The 16480-nt window shown below is 41.6% G+C and overlaps 1 protein-coding gene across 2 annotated transcripts in view; it reads left to right on the plus strand.

Moving 5' to 3' along the window:
- The window catches only part of MAGI3 (membrane associated guanylate kinase, WW and PDZ domain containing 3), a 122782-nt gene that overhangs the window by 63612 nt on the left and 42690 nt on the right, over window positions 1–16480 (plus strand). For both annotated transcript variants that reach the window (XM_014071547.2, XM_014071549.2), the window contains exons 7-11: window positions 8059–8116; window positions 9639–9733; window positions 10367–10555; window positions 11581–12192; window positions 14433–14470. In XM_014071547.2, coding sequence (XP_013927022.2) covers window positions 8059–8116; window positions 9639–9733; window positions 10367–10555; window positions 11581–12192; window positions 14433–14470 — 992 coding nt within the window. The remainder of the gene's footprint in view (window positions 1–8058; window positions 8117–9638; window positions 9734–10366; window positions 10556–11580; window positions 12193–14432; window positions 14471–16480) is intronic.

Consider the following 16480-nt stretch of genomic DNA (forward strand, 5'->3'; position numbering starts at 1 on the left):
CCCACTGGCTTTATACTGATAGATTATGTGCCCTCAGGTTGGAGTTGATTCTTAGTGATTACATAGACAGATTTTCTGTAGGAGTCTCTGTACCTAATTGGTCCTTCTGATCTTCCAACAGTGCAAACTTCACTACTGCAATTACTGTTTTTCTTTTTTATTGTTGCTAAATGTAATATTTCAAAAGCAGTAAAAAATATGAAGGGGCATAACAATGAATTTAGCATGTTTTTCTGCATGCGCCCCCCCCCCGTGCCTCCATTTTCGCTGGCAGAGGGCTAGCAAAACAAACTAAAAGCAAAACAAAAGGAGAAATGTTTCCCCTTTTGCATTTGAACATCCAAGAAGGGACAGGAAATGAGAAAGCGAAAGAAAAAGATTGGAAGGGAGCAAGGAAGGAAAAAAGAAGGAAAGGCAGCAAGGAAGAAGAAAGGAGATTGAAGAGGGAATGAAGGAAGGAAGGTCCCGCCTTAGCACTTGGCCACCAGCAGCCCTGCTGCCCTTTCACCATCCCATTGACTCCTCCTCCTGACCTCGCCTGGTAGTCTCCCATCCTATGGCTGAAGATGGGCCTCCATCTGAGCACCAAACCATTATTCTCACTCCGTGGTCTTGCCTTCCTCCACTAGAGACAATGGATTCTCCCCAGCCCCACTCGGGCCACCACAGGTGCTCTCGACATGAGTGATGTCCAGCTTTCCACTCCAGCTATGCCCCCCCTGCCCCTGAGGTCAAATGCATCCCTGATGCGGTCCTCAATGAAGTCAAGTTTGACACCTCTGCTTTAGAATAACAACAAAAGCTAAAAAAGAAAATTGAATTTCTTACTTGCTGCAGATTAAACTTGATGTTATGAATATGTATTTTGATCACAAGTCAGTGCATGTGAACTTTTGTTTAATTCTAATATGATTGTCTTTAAAAATATTATATAATTTTCTGAATCTAGAGTGATTCTTCTACTCATAGACGTGTTCTATGCAGTGAACATTTGCTGTTATAAATGCAAAAATATTATTTTTGGTTTTGAAAGATACACAAATAAATGAATTAATTATGCAGTCCTTTTTTCTCAATGTCTTGAGGGAGATAAGAAACAACTTATATTCAAGATGAGCCTTATTTCCATACAATTTTTAAACTTTTTATCTGACTGCTTGAAATGGAGTTGGGTTTTGGATGTTGGGTTTGGATTGGTTTGTTTGTTTGGTACTGGTTTGGAGAAAATCAGACAATATTTTTTTTTCTAAGAATGTTTTATGGACATATCCCAAGTAATTACCAGAAGTTAAGTTTGACTTGAGGAGCTAATGAGATATAAAAACCTGGTAAAATGTTTGCAATATTTACAATATGCTTTACTGATCCATGGAAGGAATTCTCTTCCACAAAGAAACAAACAGTGCTAACATAATGGACTCAGACAGTGTCAGTTTCACCATGTCATGTGAATCCCACCTTCCACAATCTTGTCTATTCTGACATTCTTGATCAAGATGAAATTCTAAAGTGGTCTATGAAAATGGAGTTTCTTCAGCCACATGGTTCTATGTCTCTGCTGATTTTCCACAGAAGAGAAAGATAACAGAGATAGAAACAAGTGAGGGTGGTTCAGTTGTTCCTGAGCCAGACTGGATTGGCACCCACCACAAGTGCACCAGTGTTTGTTTAAAAAAACAAAAACATTACAGCAATGGTGAAAAGGTAGAAATGGGAAGTGAAACATAAATGGTGAACTTTTAGCGTCCCTGATGCTGATTGGTAAGGCTATAATGGTCTGGCACAAGAAAAGCCCAGAGCATGGTGTTAGTCAAATGATGTTATAGTTAAACTGTTTTGTGTGAATAAAGCAATTGAGTGGATAAAGAAAGGGAAGGATAACAAAGCATTATTGACATTATTGAGTCAAGGTTTTTTTAAAAAAAATCATGGAAATATTTTTTTAAACTTTCCCAGAACTCTGTGTTTATAACAGTCTAGTTTGAACTGTCTAAAACTCTTTTCATTTTTGCTTGGAGAAGTGACTGTATAGATAGTTCTTGACTTACAATTGTAATAGACTTACGTCGTGATGTAAGATAAAGTGGATTACTATGTGACTGGACCTGTTTTTATTATCTTTTTTTGTGGCAGTTAAGTAAACATGATCATAAAGCGAATGCTGCAGTCCAAGCACGGGATAACTTCAGCTTGCTGCCCAAGGAACTGAGTTTAATTTTGATTGTAGCTCCGCCTCTTGGTTGCCTCAGAGGCTCAGTTTCAAAAAACTCAGTCACCCTATAGGACGTCTTTTGCTGAGCTCCAGTTCTTGGGCATCAACCTGGACTCAGACCCTTCTTGTGAGAGATTGTAGCTCCCTTTAAATTTATTTTCGTTTATTCCTTGGACTATTTCCTAGGTTTCTTAGCTTAGATAGTGTAGTTTAGGTTAGCCTTTCCCCCTTATATTCCTTTGCATTGGAGGGAGTAATTGCTAGTAGCGCGGACAGGCTGCCTGGAGTCCTCCCAGCCTATCCTCCTCCATGAGTCGTGCTGTGGATCAGGGAGCGCGAGGCCATCACCCGTGCTGCGAGGGTGAGTTTTAACAGCTGATATTCCCCTCGCAAGGAGCGCTAGGCTCCAAAGGCCCTGAATTTGCTCCTGGTGCACGCGCGCGGCTGCGCACCATTTTGGACGGTTTATTTTGGCGTGAATCTCCTCAGAAGCCTCTAATTTAACCGCACAGCCTTCTCCATCCAGCAGATCGCCGCGCAGGGCAGCTCTAGGCGTGGGACGTTGCTCTGGGTGGCCAGGCAGGTACCATCCCTCCTCGCTGCGACCGCAGGGAACCTTGGCACCCTACGCTGACCTACCTGCCAGTGCAGATCTGCAGGCTCTCTAGCCCGCCCTAACCGGTCTCTCCTCTCCAGAGCAGTAGGCCCGAAGCCATCAGAGGCCTGAGCCCGGCCTACATCACCTCTTCAGGCCTGTATTTTGACCAGCCTCAATGGAACAGCAGGCAGGCCATCAGGGTGGCACTGGGGAGAGACAGGAGGAGGCCATGACGGGGCATCCTTGGGATCACCTGCCCATTCCATGGCTCTAGATTCCCTGGCAGATTTGGATTCAGGGGCTGAGGAGGAATCCTTAGCTCCCTCAGAATTGGAGCCCCCTCCCCCTCGGGGTCAGGATTCTATCTTGTCCAGGGCCATGGAGGAGGTTGTGGCTCGTGCCATATCGAAAGGCATTTCCGATGGTATGATTCAGTTAGCGGCCACGTTGCCCTCTGTGGCACTCCAACCAGCTACCAGCCAGGCCAAGGCCCCTAAGGCTTCAGAAGCTAGGGCATCATCCCCCACCCCAACGGGGCTTAGCAAGGTGTCAGACATGGAGGAGGCTGAAATAGAGGTTCTGGTTCTATCTGACGATGAGAACCCCGCCCCTGAGCAGGCCACCGGCTCAGGGCTATTTAATCCCACCATGTTTAGGGCCCTTCTTACCAAGGCCCGGGCAGGGGGCCCCAAATGGGTCTTCCAGCCCCCGAGGCCAAACCTATATCTGACCCAGTCATGGGCGTCACCATAGGTCCCCAGGATCCCGGTGCAGGCCTTTTTAAGGAGGTGCCTCCACCCTTGGACCTTGTTCCAGCCCCTCAATTATTTATAGACATTATCCAACGGCAATGGGCTCAGTCGGGGACAATGGCCAATCCGAGTGGGACGGACAGGAAACTGTTCACTATGGAGGCCCCTCTGGAGGAGCTCCTAAAGCTCCCCCAAGTTGATGATCCCATCGTGTCCTTACCTCCCCCTCTTCCCTTGCTGGAAGGGCTTAAGGCGGAGGACAAGAGGGCGGAGTCCACAACTCTTAAGACTCACCAGGCTACCACCTGGCCCATGAACGCTTCTGCCAGCTCCTCTTATTTTGGCAGGGCAGCCCTCTTCTGGCTTCGCAAACTGCGGGCCGGGCTCCCAGCAGGGAACTCCAGAACTAGGCAGGACATCACTAAAATTATTGCTGCCATGGAGTATTCAGCTGACGCGTCCCTTGCGGCCACAAAATTTTCCTCCAGAGCCTTGGCCTCAAATGTCACCTCAAGGCACCTGCTGTGGCTCCGCCACTGGCAGGCCGACGTGAAGGCGAAATGGAAGGTGGCTTCCGCTCCCTTCAAGGGGGGTAAGCTTTTTGGCGAGGCCTTGGATCCTTTCCTAACTGAGACCAAGGACAAGCGTAAGGTGCTCCCTCCGGTCACTAAGAAACAAGAACGGAAGGGCAGCCCTTCCGTAAAAGTTCCTTTCGGAATAACGAACCCTCCACTTCCACATCTGGTCCCAGTCGCGCCTACGGCGCCTCTCAGGATTGTTCCAAGGACAGGTCCTCGTTTAGGGACAGAGGGAAACAGCAAGGGTTCCGCAAGCCCTTCCGAGGGGGCTATTCCAACAAGCCCTTTAGGAAATCCAAGTGACCGTCACAGGGCTCCCCCCATAGGAGGCCACCTCCAGCTCTATGCCGCCCAGTGGGAAGAAACCACGATGGACAGTTGGGTCAGGAACATGGTCCGCCACGGGCTGACCCTGGAGTTCCTGTCCTTTCCCCCGAGAATCTTCCTCCATTGCCTTGTCCCCAGGTCCGCCCACAAGCTCCAACTGATGAGGGCAGAGATAGAAGACCTGCTGGAAATAGCCATAGAGGAGGTCCCCGGGGGTCAAGAAGGTGAGGGGTTCTATTCCATCCTCTTCCTGGTCCCCAAATCATCAGGGGTGTGTGAAGGCGATCCTGGACCTCAAGAAGCTGAACAAACATCTGGCGTACAAGCGCTTCAAGATGCAGTCCCTCCAGACCATCCTGGGCTGCGTCAGACCGGGCGATCTGCTGACTTCGATCGACCTGAAAGAGGCGTACCTGCATGTTCCGATCCACCTGGCGCAGTTCGCCGATTGCCATTACCAGTACAAGGCCCTCCCCTTCGGGCTCTCGTCGGCCCCGCGGACTTTCACCAAACTGCTGGCCGCAGTAGCTGCACGGCTCCAGTCTCTTCCCGTGAGATTGGAATGCTACCTGGACAACATCCTTATCCACTCGTCGTCCAGGGGGCAAGCCCATGCAGACCTGACCACCACCATCAAGACCCTGTAGCTTCATGGGTTCTCCGTCAACCTGACCAAGAGTCACCTGAACCCAACCTGCAGGATACAGCACTTCAGGACGATCATTGACTCTGAGGCCTGTCAAGTCTTCCTCACCCAGGAAAGAGTCGACAGCATCTGGACCCTGGTGAGGAGCATCCGCTCGACCGGGTCGGCATCAGTCCTCTCTCTCTCACAGCTGATGGGGAAACTGGTGTCTTGCATCTCGGTGGTCCCGTGGGCGCGGTTGCACATGCGAGAACTGTAATGGTTCCTGCTCTCTCTCCAGAGGAAGAAGGCCAGCAACTCCAGACGGGTGGTACGGGTCCCTCCGAAGGTCCTCCGCTCCCTCCGGTGGTGGCAGATGGATGCCCTCCTCAAGGGCAGTCACTTCAGGGAGCTGGAGCAACTGATCGTCACCACAGATGCTAGCCTCTTCGGCTGGGGTGCTCATCTGGGTATATTGGTGGTCCAGGGCAGGTGGTCGCAGGCGGAGCTCGCCCACAACATCAACTGGCTGGAGCTCCGGGCCACAAAACTCGCCCTGCGCCACTTCCTCGACCAGATCAGGGGCCGCAATGTACTGATTCTGACGGACAACATCGCCGCCAAGGCCTACATCAACCACCAGGGCGGCACACTGTCCCTGGCTCTGATGTCGGAAGCGGAGGCTCTGGGTCGCTGGGCAGAGAGACATCTGGCATCAATTCGAGCAGACCACATATCAGGCGTGGACAATGTGACGGCAGACTGGCTCAGCAGAAGCACCATCCAGAACTCGGAATGGCGGCTGCACCTGAGACTGTTCTACCAGCTGTCCCAGAGGTTCGGCCACCCGGTGGTCAACCTGTTCACCTCGCCAGCCAACGCCCACCTTCCCAGGTACTTCACCCGGTTCCATTGCCCCGGGGCGGAGGGTATGGACACTTTAAGATCCTGCTGGCCCCCGGGTCGACTGTACACCTTCCCCCCTCTTCCTCTGATTCCACATGTCATCCGGAAGATTCTGGAGGAGGGGGCGGAGGTGCTTCTGGTGGCTCCTCACTGGCCAAGGAGGACTTGGTTTGCCGACCTGGTCAGCCTGTCGGTGTCCCGGCCATGGCGCATACCTCAGGAGCAAATCTCCCTCAGCCAGGGGGTCGTCCAACATCCGGAGCCCCAGTGGCTGCAGCTGGCCATCTGGCACTTGAGGGGGACCTCCTGAGGCTTCATCGCTTTTCCGACAGAGTCATCCAGACAATTCAAGCCTGTAGATGACCTTCCACTGTCAGAATCTACTAGGTAACTTGGTCGACCTTCTCCCGTTGTGTCTCAACCACCACCTTGTGGCATCCTCCGCGACCATTCTGCAGGTCCTTGAATTTCTAAAGGATGGTTTGGACAAAGGACTGGCGCCAAACACTCTCCGTAGACAGGTGGTTGCCCTGAGCACCATTCTGTCTTCTGACACTCAACTACAGCTTTCCCGGCATCCTCAGGTTAAGGGTTTCCTAAAAGGGGCTTCCAACCTCTGTCCACCCCCCATCCATAGGTACCCTACCTGGGACTTGACTGTCGTTCTGCAGGCACTTGCCGCGCCACCATTTGAACCATTGCGGACGGTGGGCTTGCGCCACCTTACGCTTAAGACTGCCTTTCTGGTCGCCATCACCTCTGCCCGCAGGATATCGGAGTTGGCCACCTTATCTGTTAGAGGCGACCTCTGCATCTTCCACTCCGACAGGGTCATCTTAAGACTGTATCCTGCCTTCGTCCCGAAGATTAACACCGTCTTCCACAGAGCGCAGGAGTTGATACTCCCGGACTTTTGTCCTCACCCCAGGCACCAGAGGGAAGTAACTTGGCACAAGTTGGACGTGCGGCGGGTGATGTGTATCTACATCAAGCGGACCGCTCCTTTCCGTAAGTCAGAAGCCTTATTTGTGTCTTTCCAGCCGGCTTCCATGGGGAAGAAAGTCACGCCCTCTACCATTGGACGCTGGCTCAGAGCGAGCATCAAGATGTCTTACGAGACTCAGGCCAGACCGGTTCCCCCGCGTATCACAGCACACTCTACGAGGAGCACTGCATCTTCGGCAGCCTGGGCTACTCAAGCGCCAATTGAAGAAATCTGCCGTGCTGCGACATGGTCTGGTCCGTCTCCATTCATCTGTAATTACAGACATGACACTTTCGCCTCCGCTGAGGCGTCATTTGGGAGGAGAGTTCTACAGAGGGTCGTGGCAAGCACCACGGCCCCGGACATTTCTTCTTCCCTCCCAACTTCGACATAGCTTTGGCATGTCCTGTGGTCGTTCTCTCGGTGCTGCGAAGTGTCCAAACCCACCCTTAAGGTGGGGCCGCGAAGTGTGTTATTAGCACCTTCATGTCTTGGACTTGGACTTGGACTAGTTCGGTAATGGACTATTGATCTCCTTCATTTTTTGAAACTGAGCCTCTGAGGCAATCAAGAGGCGGAGCTACAATCAAAATTAAACTCAGTTCCTTGGGCAGCAAGCTGAAGTTAACCCGTGCTTGGACACTCCGCAGCGCCGAGAGAACGACCATTCAGGTAAGCCAATGGTCTTTATCTGAATCCATTGTTTGCTATTGGGTGTTTTTGCTAACACAAACATTATAAATTGCTCTTATATGGTGACATGCCATCACAAATGCTATTATATAACACTGGTATGTGACAATAATCAAAGATTGGTTGAAAAGCTTGAAAAGAAACTGCTAAGTTGACCAAAGATACTGAATTGATATTTAAGCTTGTTTCTGAATCAGAATTTAGTTCAGTGAACATTGTTTCTGTTTTTGATTGGTTTCCATGTCACCCACATTTAATAATTTTTTAGAATTTTACAGTTATTTTTATATTTGTAAATTTGTAGTACATTGTCCTGCATCCCCATGATATAAATAGGATTTAAAAAGTAATAAGCTCATCAGTTTTTCATTTCTAATTACAGAGCTTCCTTATGGTTGGGAGAAAATAGAAGACCCTCAGTATGGAACATATTATGTTGAGTAAGTTTTTTTGTCTAATTGCTGAAAGTCTAGATTAATTGAATAACCAAATCCCTCCCTCCCCACTCCTTCCACTTCTTAACTGTCCATCACTCTCATAGATCGGCTCTGATAATATATATATGTTCAGTACACAGCATAGCAGTATGATAGCAGTAGTTTTATTATAAAGCATGACTACTTAGCTAATATTTTCTTCCTTTTCAGGAAATTTAATGAGTAGATCTACATATCCTTTAGAAGAATAAAAAACAATTTATTAGCTTTCTGCTGTAAATGGATTATATGAATTTTAAAAAGAAAATTAAAAAACCCTTTTGAGTAACTGCGTTTATTAACACTGGCTGTTATAGGGGGTTGTATTCACTTAATGACCATGTTATTCATTTAACAACCACTATGATCCCCTTTAGGATCATGGCAAAACAGATTGTAAAATTAGTGACTGAGTTAATGGCTGCCTCACAGAGATAGACATTCCAGTCCCAATTATGACTACTTGGATAAGAACAATACTGGAAAACTGAGTAGCATTTAAATAAAATGATAAAGTGCCCACTATTTTTTAATGACACAATTTCTTTGTAATATAGTAATACTGTTTGTACATTATTAATAATGTTATTATTAAGGGTATTTGGGAATATCTCAAAAAATATAGTAGAAATTTTTAAAATTTTATCAAAGTTTTACATATTTTTTTAAACAGGATTTGGGGTTTTGACAGTTTTTTCTTTTAAATATGTGGAATGTTTTAATTTGGAGCAAATTATTTTGTTGGCCCAAGTAAATATCTAGAGTATAGTTTTATTATTATTATTTTCTTTTTAAACATTGTGAATCACCAAAGTAGATACAGCCAGGTAAATAAGTTATTTAGAAATAACAAAATTGATGAACTGATAGTTCTAACAAAACTTTTGTTCTTTTATTTGGTTTAACAATCAGTGTTCTTGGTTATTGTTTGTAGTCCCACCCAAAAGTGTGATAGATGAAGTAGTAAATATTTTTTTGCTTTTTAAATTAAATTTGATCCAAATGTTTTTTTATTCCGCATATAAAATAATAATGATTTAATATCAAATTTTTATAACTGATTATAAGATAATTATTCTCGTGACTTTTTATTATCTATATCAACATGTTAAACAATAGGCAGTACTTGTAATTTCTCCCTCTTCCTAAATTAAGGTTGAATTTAGATTTTGTCCTAAATTCATTCACTTGTTTGAATTCAAATCTGTTAGTTGATCATTAGAAATAATTTGATTCTTTGTATTCAAATGGAAATATGCTACTAGCTATTAGAAAACCTGGGTTTTTCAGATTAATTATGCAAGTATTAAAATATTGGAAGCTTAGCAATAACTGAAATGAAGTTCTACTGGATTTTTGGTAAGAACCTCTTTCTCTTGGAAAGTTGAAAGAATGGACAGCAATATCCAATTATGCAGAAAAAAGGGACCTTTTTCGGTAAATATTTTGTAATTCCATTTGCACTACCATTTTGTGTACTTTGCAGCCACATCAACCAGAAAACTCAATTTGAAAATCCAGTTTTGGAAGCCAAACGAAAAAAACAGCTAGGACAGACTGATGGAGGCTTGTCAAATCCAGGTGCAGTTTTCAGTGGCTTACTGTTAAAACCTGAAATCTATTTGTTAAGAATATATAAAGTCATCATAGTCACAATGTCTCTTTATGCTAGCTTTTTGTAAACAATTAGCTATTTTTTGTACTGTTATAAACATGAATCTGAAAAAATCCTGACATTTATATTTCTATGATTTTAAAATATTGTTTTTTATGCCAACTTAATAACATAAATAATTTTTTCATTCTAAATAGTATAACAATATTTTTAAAATGGCAGAATATAAAAAAAGAAAAAGTTTTGGACTTTTTTCATAGTTAATCAGATAAGCAAAACATTCCAACTAAGTAGCTTTAAAGTTCTTCTCTCTGTGAAAGAACTGAGAACATAATACTTTTAATGATGAAAATGGATAGATGGATGGTTGGATGTGTGGGTGGATAGGATGGATGATGGATGGATATGACCCAGCATTGGGTGTTTATAAAGAGTTATTTAACAGAACAGAACAGAATAATATAAACCTATCCATGTTTTATAATGCTAGTTTATGCATCTGACATTTCAAAATAGTTTATCACTACAATATTAATTGCCTTATTCTGCACTCCCAGTTTTTGAGTAGACATGCCTAAAAGCATTTTCTTTGTGTGCAGAACATGCAAAACCTTTCTTTACTCGAGATCCATCCCAGTTGATAGGGACACTAATACAAACATCACTGAAGAAAAGTACTATGGGATTTGGATTCACAATAATTGGCGGAGACAGACCAGATGAATTTCTACAGGTGAAGAATGTGTTAAAGGATGGACCTGCTGCACAAGATGGCAAAATTTCATCAGGTAAATGAGATTTTACAATTTATAGTGTAGTTGGATCACAAAAGAGTTTGGTATTTTAGATATTCAGGAACAATTCATTTTTTCTTTCCCAATTAAAATTCATTTATTTATTACTAAAATTTCTATGGACCACCCATCTTAACTTCATAGCTCTGGGCAACTAGCAATATAGAAATACCAAAATACGATGATAGACAACTATTATAAATACAAAATGCAAAAGTTAAGGCTTCTCATAGAACATGGAGATGATACTTCAGTCGTGCCAACAGATGACCTTACCCAGTGTCTTTGTGTAGGTTTTAAATAGTGTAGAGAGCATTAAAGCCTGATGCATACCATTTAGCAGAGATCTAGGTGCATCATAGGGCAACAGTTTTTCAACCAAAGTACTACAAATGGGCTTACTTACAGAATACATCCAAAATCTGAGGGCCATGACACCTATGGAATTGAAATTTTGCTTATTTTATAAAACATTTTATGATATAAACATGATCATAAAACATTTTATGAAATCATACAATATGTCACAAAACACTTCTTGAAAAGTTTTAAGATCTTTTCAAGTACATTAAAAGTTCTGGCATTGTTGAAGTCATTGAGGAATCTGGTAAGAAAATATATCTGAAACGATGACCCAGGTCTAGCAATATATTTGAATAAAAAAGTCATATATAATTTAGACTTCAATAAATTAGCGCATGAGTCTTATCCTAACATTCTGTTCACTTAGGAAGTACATAAACAATCCCCAAATCCAATGAAAATGAGTATTTAGATGTCAGGTCTTAATAAATACAAATTAAGTTCAAGGCAAAATTCAGGGAAAATCAGATACAATATTGGATCATTATTGTTCTAAATTTTGATTGGGAAATCCACAAAGTTTGTTGTAAGATGGGTGGCTATATAAATGTTTTAAATAAATAAATCAATGTTAATAATTCTCAACAATGAGGTTACTAAGATTATTTTAATATATGTAAATATATGTGTGTTAATACTTTATTCATTTTTAATAGGTGATGTCATTGTAGATATAAATGGTACATGTGTCCTTGGCCATACCCATGCTGATGTTGTCCAGATGTTTCAATTAGTTCCCGTCAATCAGTATGTGAATATGACGTTGTGTCGTGGATATCCTCTGCCTGATGAAAGTGAAGATCCTGTTGTAGATATTGTTACAGCCACTCCTGTCTTAAATGGCCAACCAGTTACACAAGGAGATACCTGTATACTCAGTCAGGATTTAATCCCAGGAACAGTGGTTTTGGATCACAATAGTAAAACTGGACATATATTAGTCAATGGACGCCTGAACGGTCCTTCAACAATAGACTTTGGAGAAGAAAGGGCTACAGGGTCTTCTTCAGGATGTTCTCAAACAGAAATGGTCACAATTCCTCTGATCAAGGGACCTAAAGGTTTTGGATTTGCAATAGCTGATAGCCCTGCAGGACAAAAGGTGAAGATGATTTTAGACAGCCAGTGGTGTCATGGACTTCAGAAAGGGGATGTAATTAAAGAGATTTATCATCAGAATGTACAGAATTTAACACACATCCAGGTAGTAGAAGTACTGAAGCAGTTCCCAGTTGGAGCAGAGGTGCCACTGCTTATCCTAAGAGGAGGTATGTAAATGAATTTGCTATAACTTAAAATGCCTGTGTTGCTTTCAAACACAATCTAGTACTTCTATCTAGTGACATTGACAACAAAATGCAATGATGCCAGAATGATGGCATATGCACAGTGATAGAATCATGCAAATTCTGTGATTACATTTTTTGCATCAGGACATCTGATGCAAATATGTATTTGTGGCATTTTCGAATTATGACAAAATGCACATATGATCTTACTGTAGTTGCCCATATTGCTACTCTTAAGTTTGTATTTCTACATCCATGGTAAAAGAAATGATGTAAAAAGCATCTTCCCATCTCTCTTCAATGAGTGTCTCAGAAGATGCAGTGAGTGTTTCTAAATAAAGGTCAAGTATCTATACATTTCTCCAAAGGCAAAATTATTTTCCATTTATATTCGATTGGCAAAATTTTCATAGGAACATAAATATGTAAAAGTTGTATACCTGAGTGGTGCCATGTAAAGACCTCACTTGTAGTTTGTTGATTGTCTTCGTTTGTCTTAGTCCACTGTCTTTTTATGTATATAGCTTTTTATTGTTATTTTGACTTCTTAATCTCATATCAGTAAGGGTCAGTTAACCAATGTAAAATATCATATAAGCTTGTTTTCCTTTATGGGCTTGATATTAATATTGACTTTATTACATGGAGTTATATACAGTTATATTTGTGATAATTGTATTTTGAAATGGCAGTAGATACTGTTAGCAAAGTTCATTCAAATACAAATTGATTATTGCTGGCATGGCTAAATTGTACAAATCTACTGCCAAAAATTGCTGGGTTTATATGTTGTTGAGGATAATGTAGAAGTGTAATGGTAGAAAGTGTTTGCTTTTTATTCAACAAGTCACTTTCATGCATTTTTTTAAAATACATTTTGGTTACTAGTTATCATTGAGCATTCTATTTGTACTAAAACTGTGAACTTCTCATGTAATGTAGTACAGTAGCTGTTATACTCCCCATTTATGATCTATTGATCTAATTAAAATATAACAATGAATTGGAAAATGCCATGTTATTGATATTTTTATGTTGGTGATAAACTGATTCTTCTCATTGTCCTTGGAAAAAGATGGAAGTTTGCCATTAATTGCAAATAATATCTTGATGCAGATAAATTCATCTTTAAATACTGAAGAAATTGGTAGAATGGTAATGGGCCAATACAAAATAGTGCCCGTGACATCTTAAAATAAAAAACAATGTTTTAAACATTGGCATTGGGGAGGCGGGGGCTTTGAGTTGCATTTGATTTGATTTAGTTTGGGTTTTTTAAATATATTATTTGCATGGGAATATATGTGAGTGTGTATATGTGTGCAAAAATTGCTGTCCCTTCAAGTGCCATTAAGACATGTTATCACAGATTTATGAGGGAAATCTACATTACCAGGTGAGTCCCGTTGCTTAGAATTTTAGCTTGGTACTGAGATTGGTGGACAATTAATAAATCCTTTTAACTTAATCACAATGATGATTTTTTCATAATAGAATAATTAGCACAGATTTTTATGAATATATATAAATAGAAAGCAGTCTCAGAACATATTATACATGAATGAATGTACAAGGGCAGATAACATGATAACTTATTTAATATTTATTCACTAAAACCTTTTCAAGGAACATAATCTATCATAACAAGAAATTTTTAAATACTGGTTTGACTTAGTCATTACATTTACATTAGTTCCCTCCCATTTATTGTGTGATATGCAAAGAGTATGTGGGGAAAAGGATTGTACATTTATAATGTTTAGTAAGAAACAGAGGTCCTTCTGATTGCTTGAAAGGACTATTATTGTTACTTACCAGTTGAAAAACTTTGGATGTTATATTTGCAGTAAAGATATTTTTGGTTCTTGTTTCCAAGAAACTTGAATTCTTGATAAGCTGCCAGGTTGATAGATATAATGTTGATAGCTAGCCAAGACTATCACATTATAAAGTTCTAACTCTTTTGTTATGATATTCAGGATAGCTTTGTGTAGTGCTATGGATGTGGATGTGAAGAAAAAGATCCTTCCATGTATATATGGGTGCAGATGTAGCAATTACTGGCATGAGCCTGGAAAAATGCCACTGTTTTAAAAATATGGTGACTTATTGAAAGCCAACATGTGCTCCATCCTTCGGAATGCAAAGCATGGCATAGCCTTAAAACATTGAAAAGGAATATCCTGATTTATTATATTAATATTTATTTTTTGTTTTAGGACCTTCCTCACCTGCAAAAACTCCCAGTATTGATAATGTGAGTATTAATAAAAGTATTAATAAAAGTTTTTGCAATTTGCATATACCTATCTGTAGAAAAATTTGTAGAAGGTTTTGTTGAATCATTTTATTAAGACTTTCTTGACATTCTTTTCTAAACATACATGGTTTTAATCGGTATGACAGTTATGGGGGGACGTTAAGGAAAAACAACTCTGTTTTCCACATTTTGTGGTGTAAAACTATTGCATATATTCACTCAATAATTGCAAATTTGCTCCTGTGTTTGCTCAATTTTAGATGAAGTAACATTTTCCACTTTTAAAGTAATACCTTAATATCCAGTCTTTCTAACTGGTTTGCAAAAACTTTGTTCATCTTCTGAGGTCGAGGTTGTGAGCAGAAGTTTTATTTATTGACTGTATTGACAATAAATTTTATTAAGAGGCATGGTAGTGCAGTGGTTAAGAGGCATGGTAGTGCAGTATTGCGGTCTAATTTCTGCTGACTACCAGGGATTCGATCCTCACTGGCTCAAGGTTGACTCTGCCTTCCATCCTTCCAAAGTTGGTAAAATGACAACCCAGTTTTTTGGGGGGCAATATGCTGACTCTGTAAACTGCCTAGAGAGAGCTGTAAAGCACTGTGAAGCGGTATATAAGTCTAAGTGCTATTGCTATTAATGTTAAAAGGCATCTCATTAAAGGAAAATCTGAACTGATTAGTTGTAATGAATGAAATGCTTTTATAGAAACTCTATGAAAATAATGACTCTTTGTTCTCTTAATATTCTTTGATAAGAGCAATGAAAAAAGTACAACACATGAATGAACTCGAGGGTACATGTCAGGAAGCATGTTCCAAGAAAGCTGGGTCATAAAGGAGCAAAGCTTAAGGGAGCTGAATTGTGGTCAAAACATTTGTTCTCAAGATTAGTTATCAGTCATGGGATTAAGGTGTGAGGGAGATAAACAGAAAATACTGTTACTCCTTTTTTTCTAGATGCACTATTAAAATATGAATTTGCATTCTAAGATAAGCTATACAATGAAAAACCCTCTCTATGCACTATTTTTTCAGCATGAGTTCGTTTATTTAAGTCTCAAACTATTTGATGTTGTATCCCTTTAAATCAGGGGTCCCATCCCCTCTGGGCCATGGCCTACAACCGTGCCTTGAGCCTTTTATTACCGGGCTGCAGAAGTGGTGGCCAAGCACATGAGTGTGTACATCCCCACTTGTGCAAGCAGTGGGCAAGTGCATGTGCACATGCTCCATTTCCCTGAGCGGCTGGCACAAATGGAGTTGCATATGGCAGTGTTTTTATAAAGATCTTCAGTTTGTAAAGAAATCAAACTGAAAAGCACATTTTTAGATGAGAAAGGTGAGCTTATTTGGTTTTATGTTAATCTTGAAATCTAGATTTTCTGTTTGAAACAGGTAGTCCCATTTCTCATCTCCTGTTTATTTTGGATCAGTGTTGTTCTTTACATAGCAGTTCTTTACATAGCAGCAGAAAATCCTGACTTTATTGTCTGTCAGGTTCTCCAAACAGAGCAGGAAGAAATTTTGAAAGTGATTTAGCTTTAAGTGAACATGCCATGAGGTTTCCACATGTAAACCTGAAGTCCAAATTCACTCAATGTTTTGGACAAGCCAGCTGCTTGGTTCTCCAGACAGAGCAGAAGTGAGTACTTCCAGCAGTTCAGATTTAGCAATAGCAATAGCAGTTAGACTTATATACCGCTTCATAGGGCTTTCAGCCCTCTCTAAGCAGTTTACAGAGTCAGTATATCGCCCCCACAGTCTGGGTCCTCATTTCACCCACCTTGAAAGGATGGAAGGCTGAGTCAACCTTGGGCCGGTGAGATTAGAACCGCTGAACTGCAGATAACAGTCAGCTGAAGTGGCCTGCAACTGCACCCTAACCGCTGTGCCACCTCGGCTCTCTTTGCAGGTGTAAGCAATCAAATCACATTCCTGGTTTGCTTGGGAATGCTCATTTGACCTGGCAATGTGGGAATAAATTTTGATAGCAATCCAGCTA

This window comes from Thamnophis sirtalis, unplaced genomic scaffold (assembly GCF_051295495.1).
Source record: "Thamnophis sirtalis isolate CommonGarterSnake01/CBP01778 unplaced genomic scaffold, rThaSir2_p1.2 scaffold_7, whole genome shotgun sequence".
Lineage (NCBI taxonomy): Eukaryota > Metazoa > Chordata > Lepidosauria > Squamata > Natricidae > Thamnophis > Thamnophis sirtalis.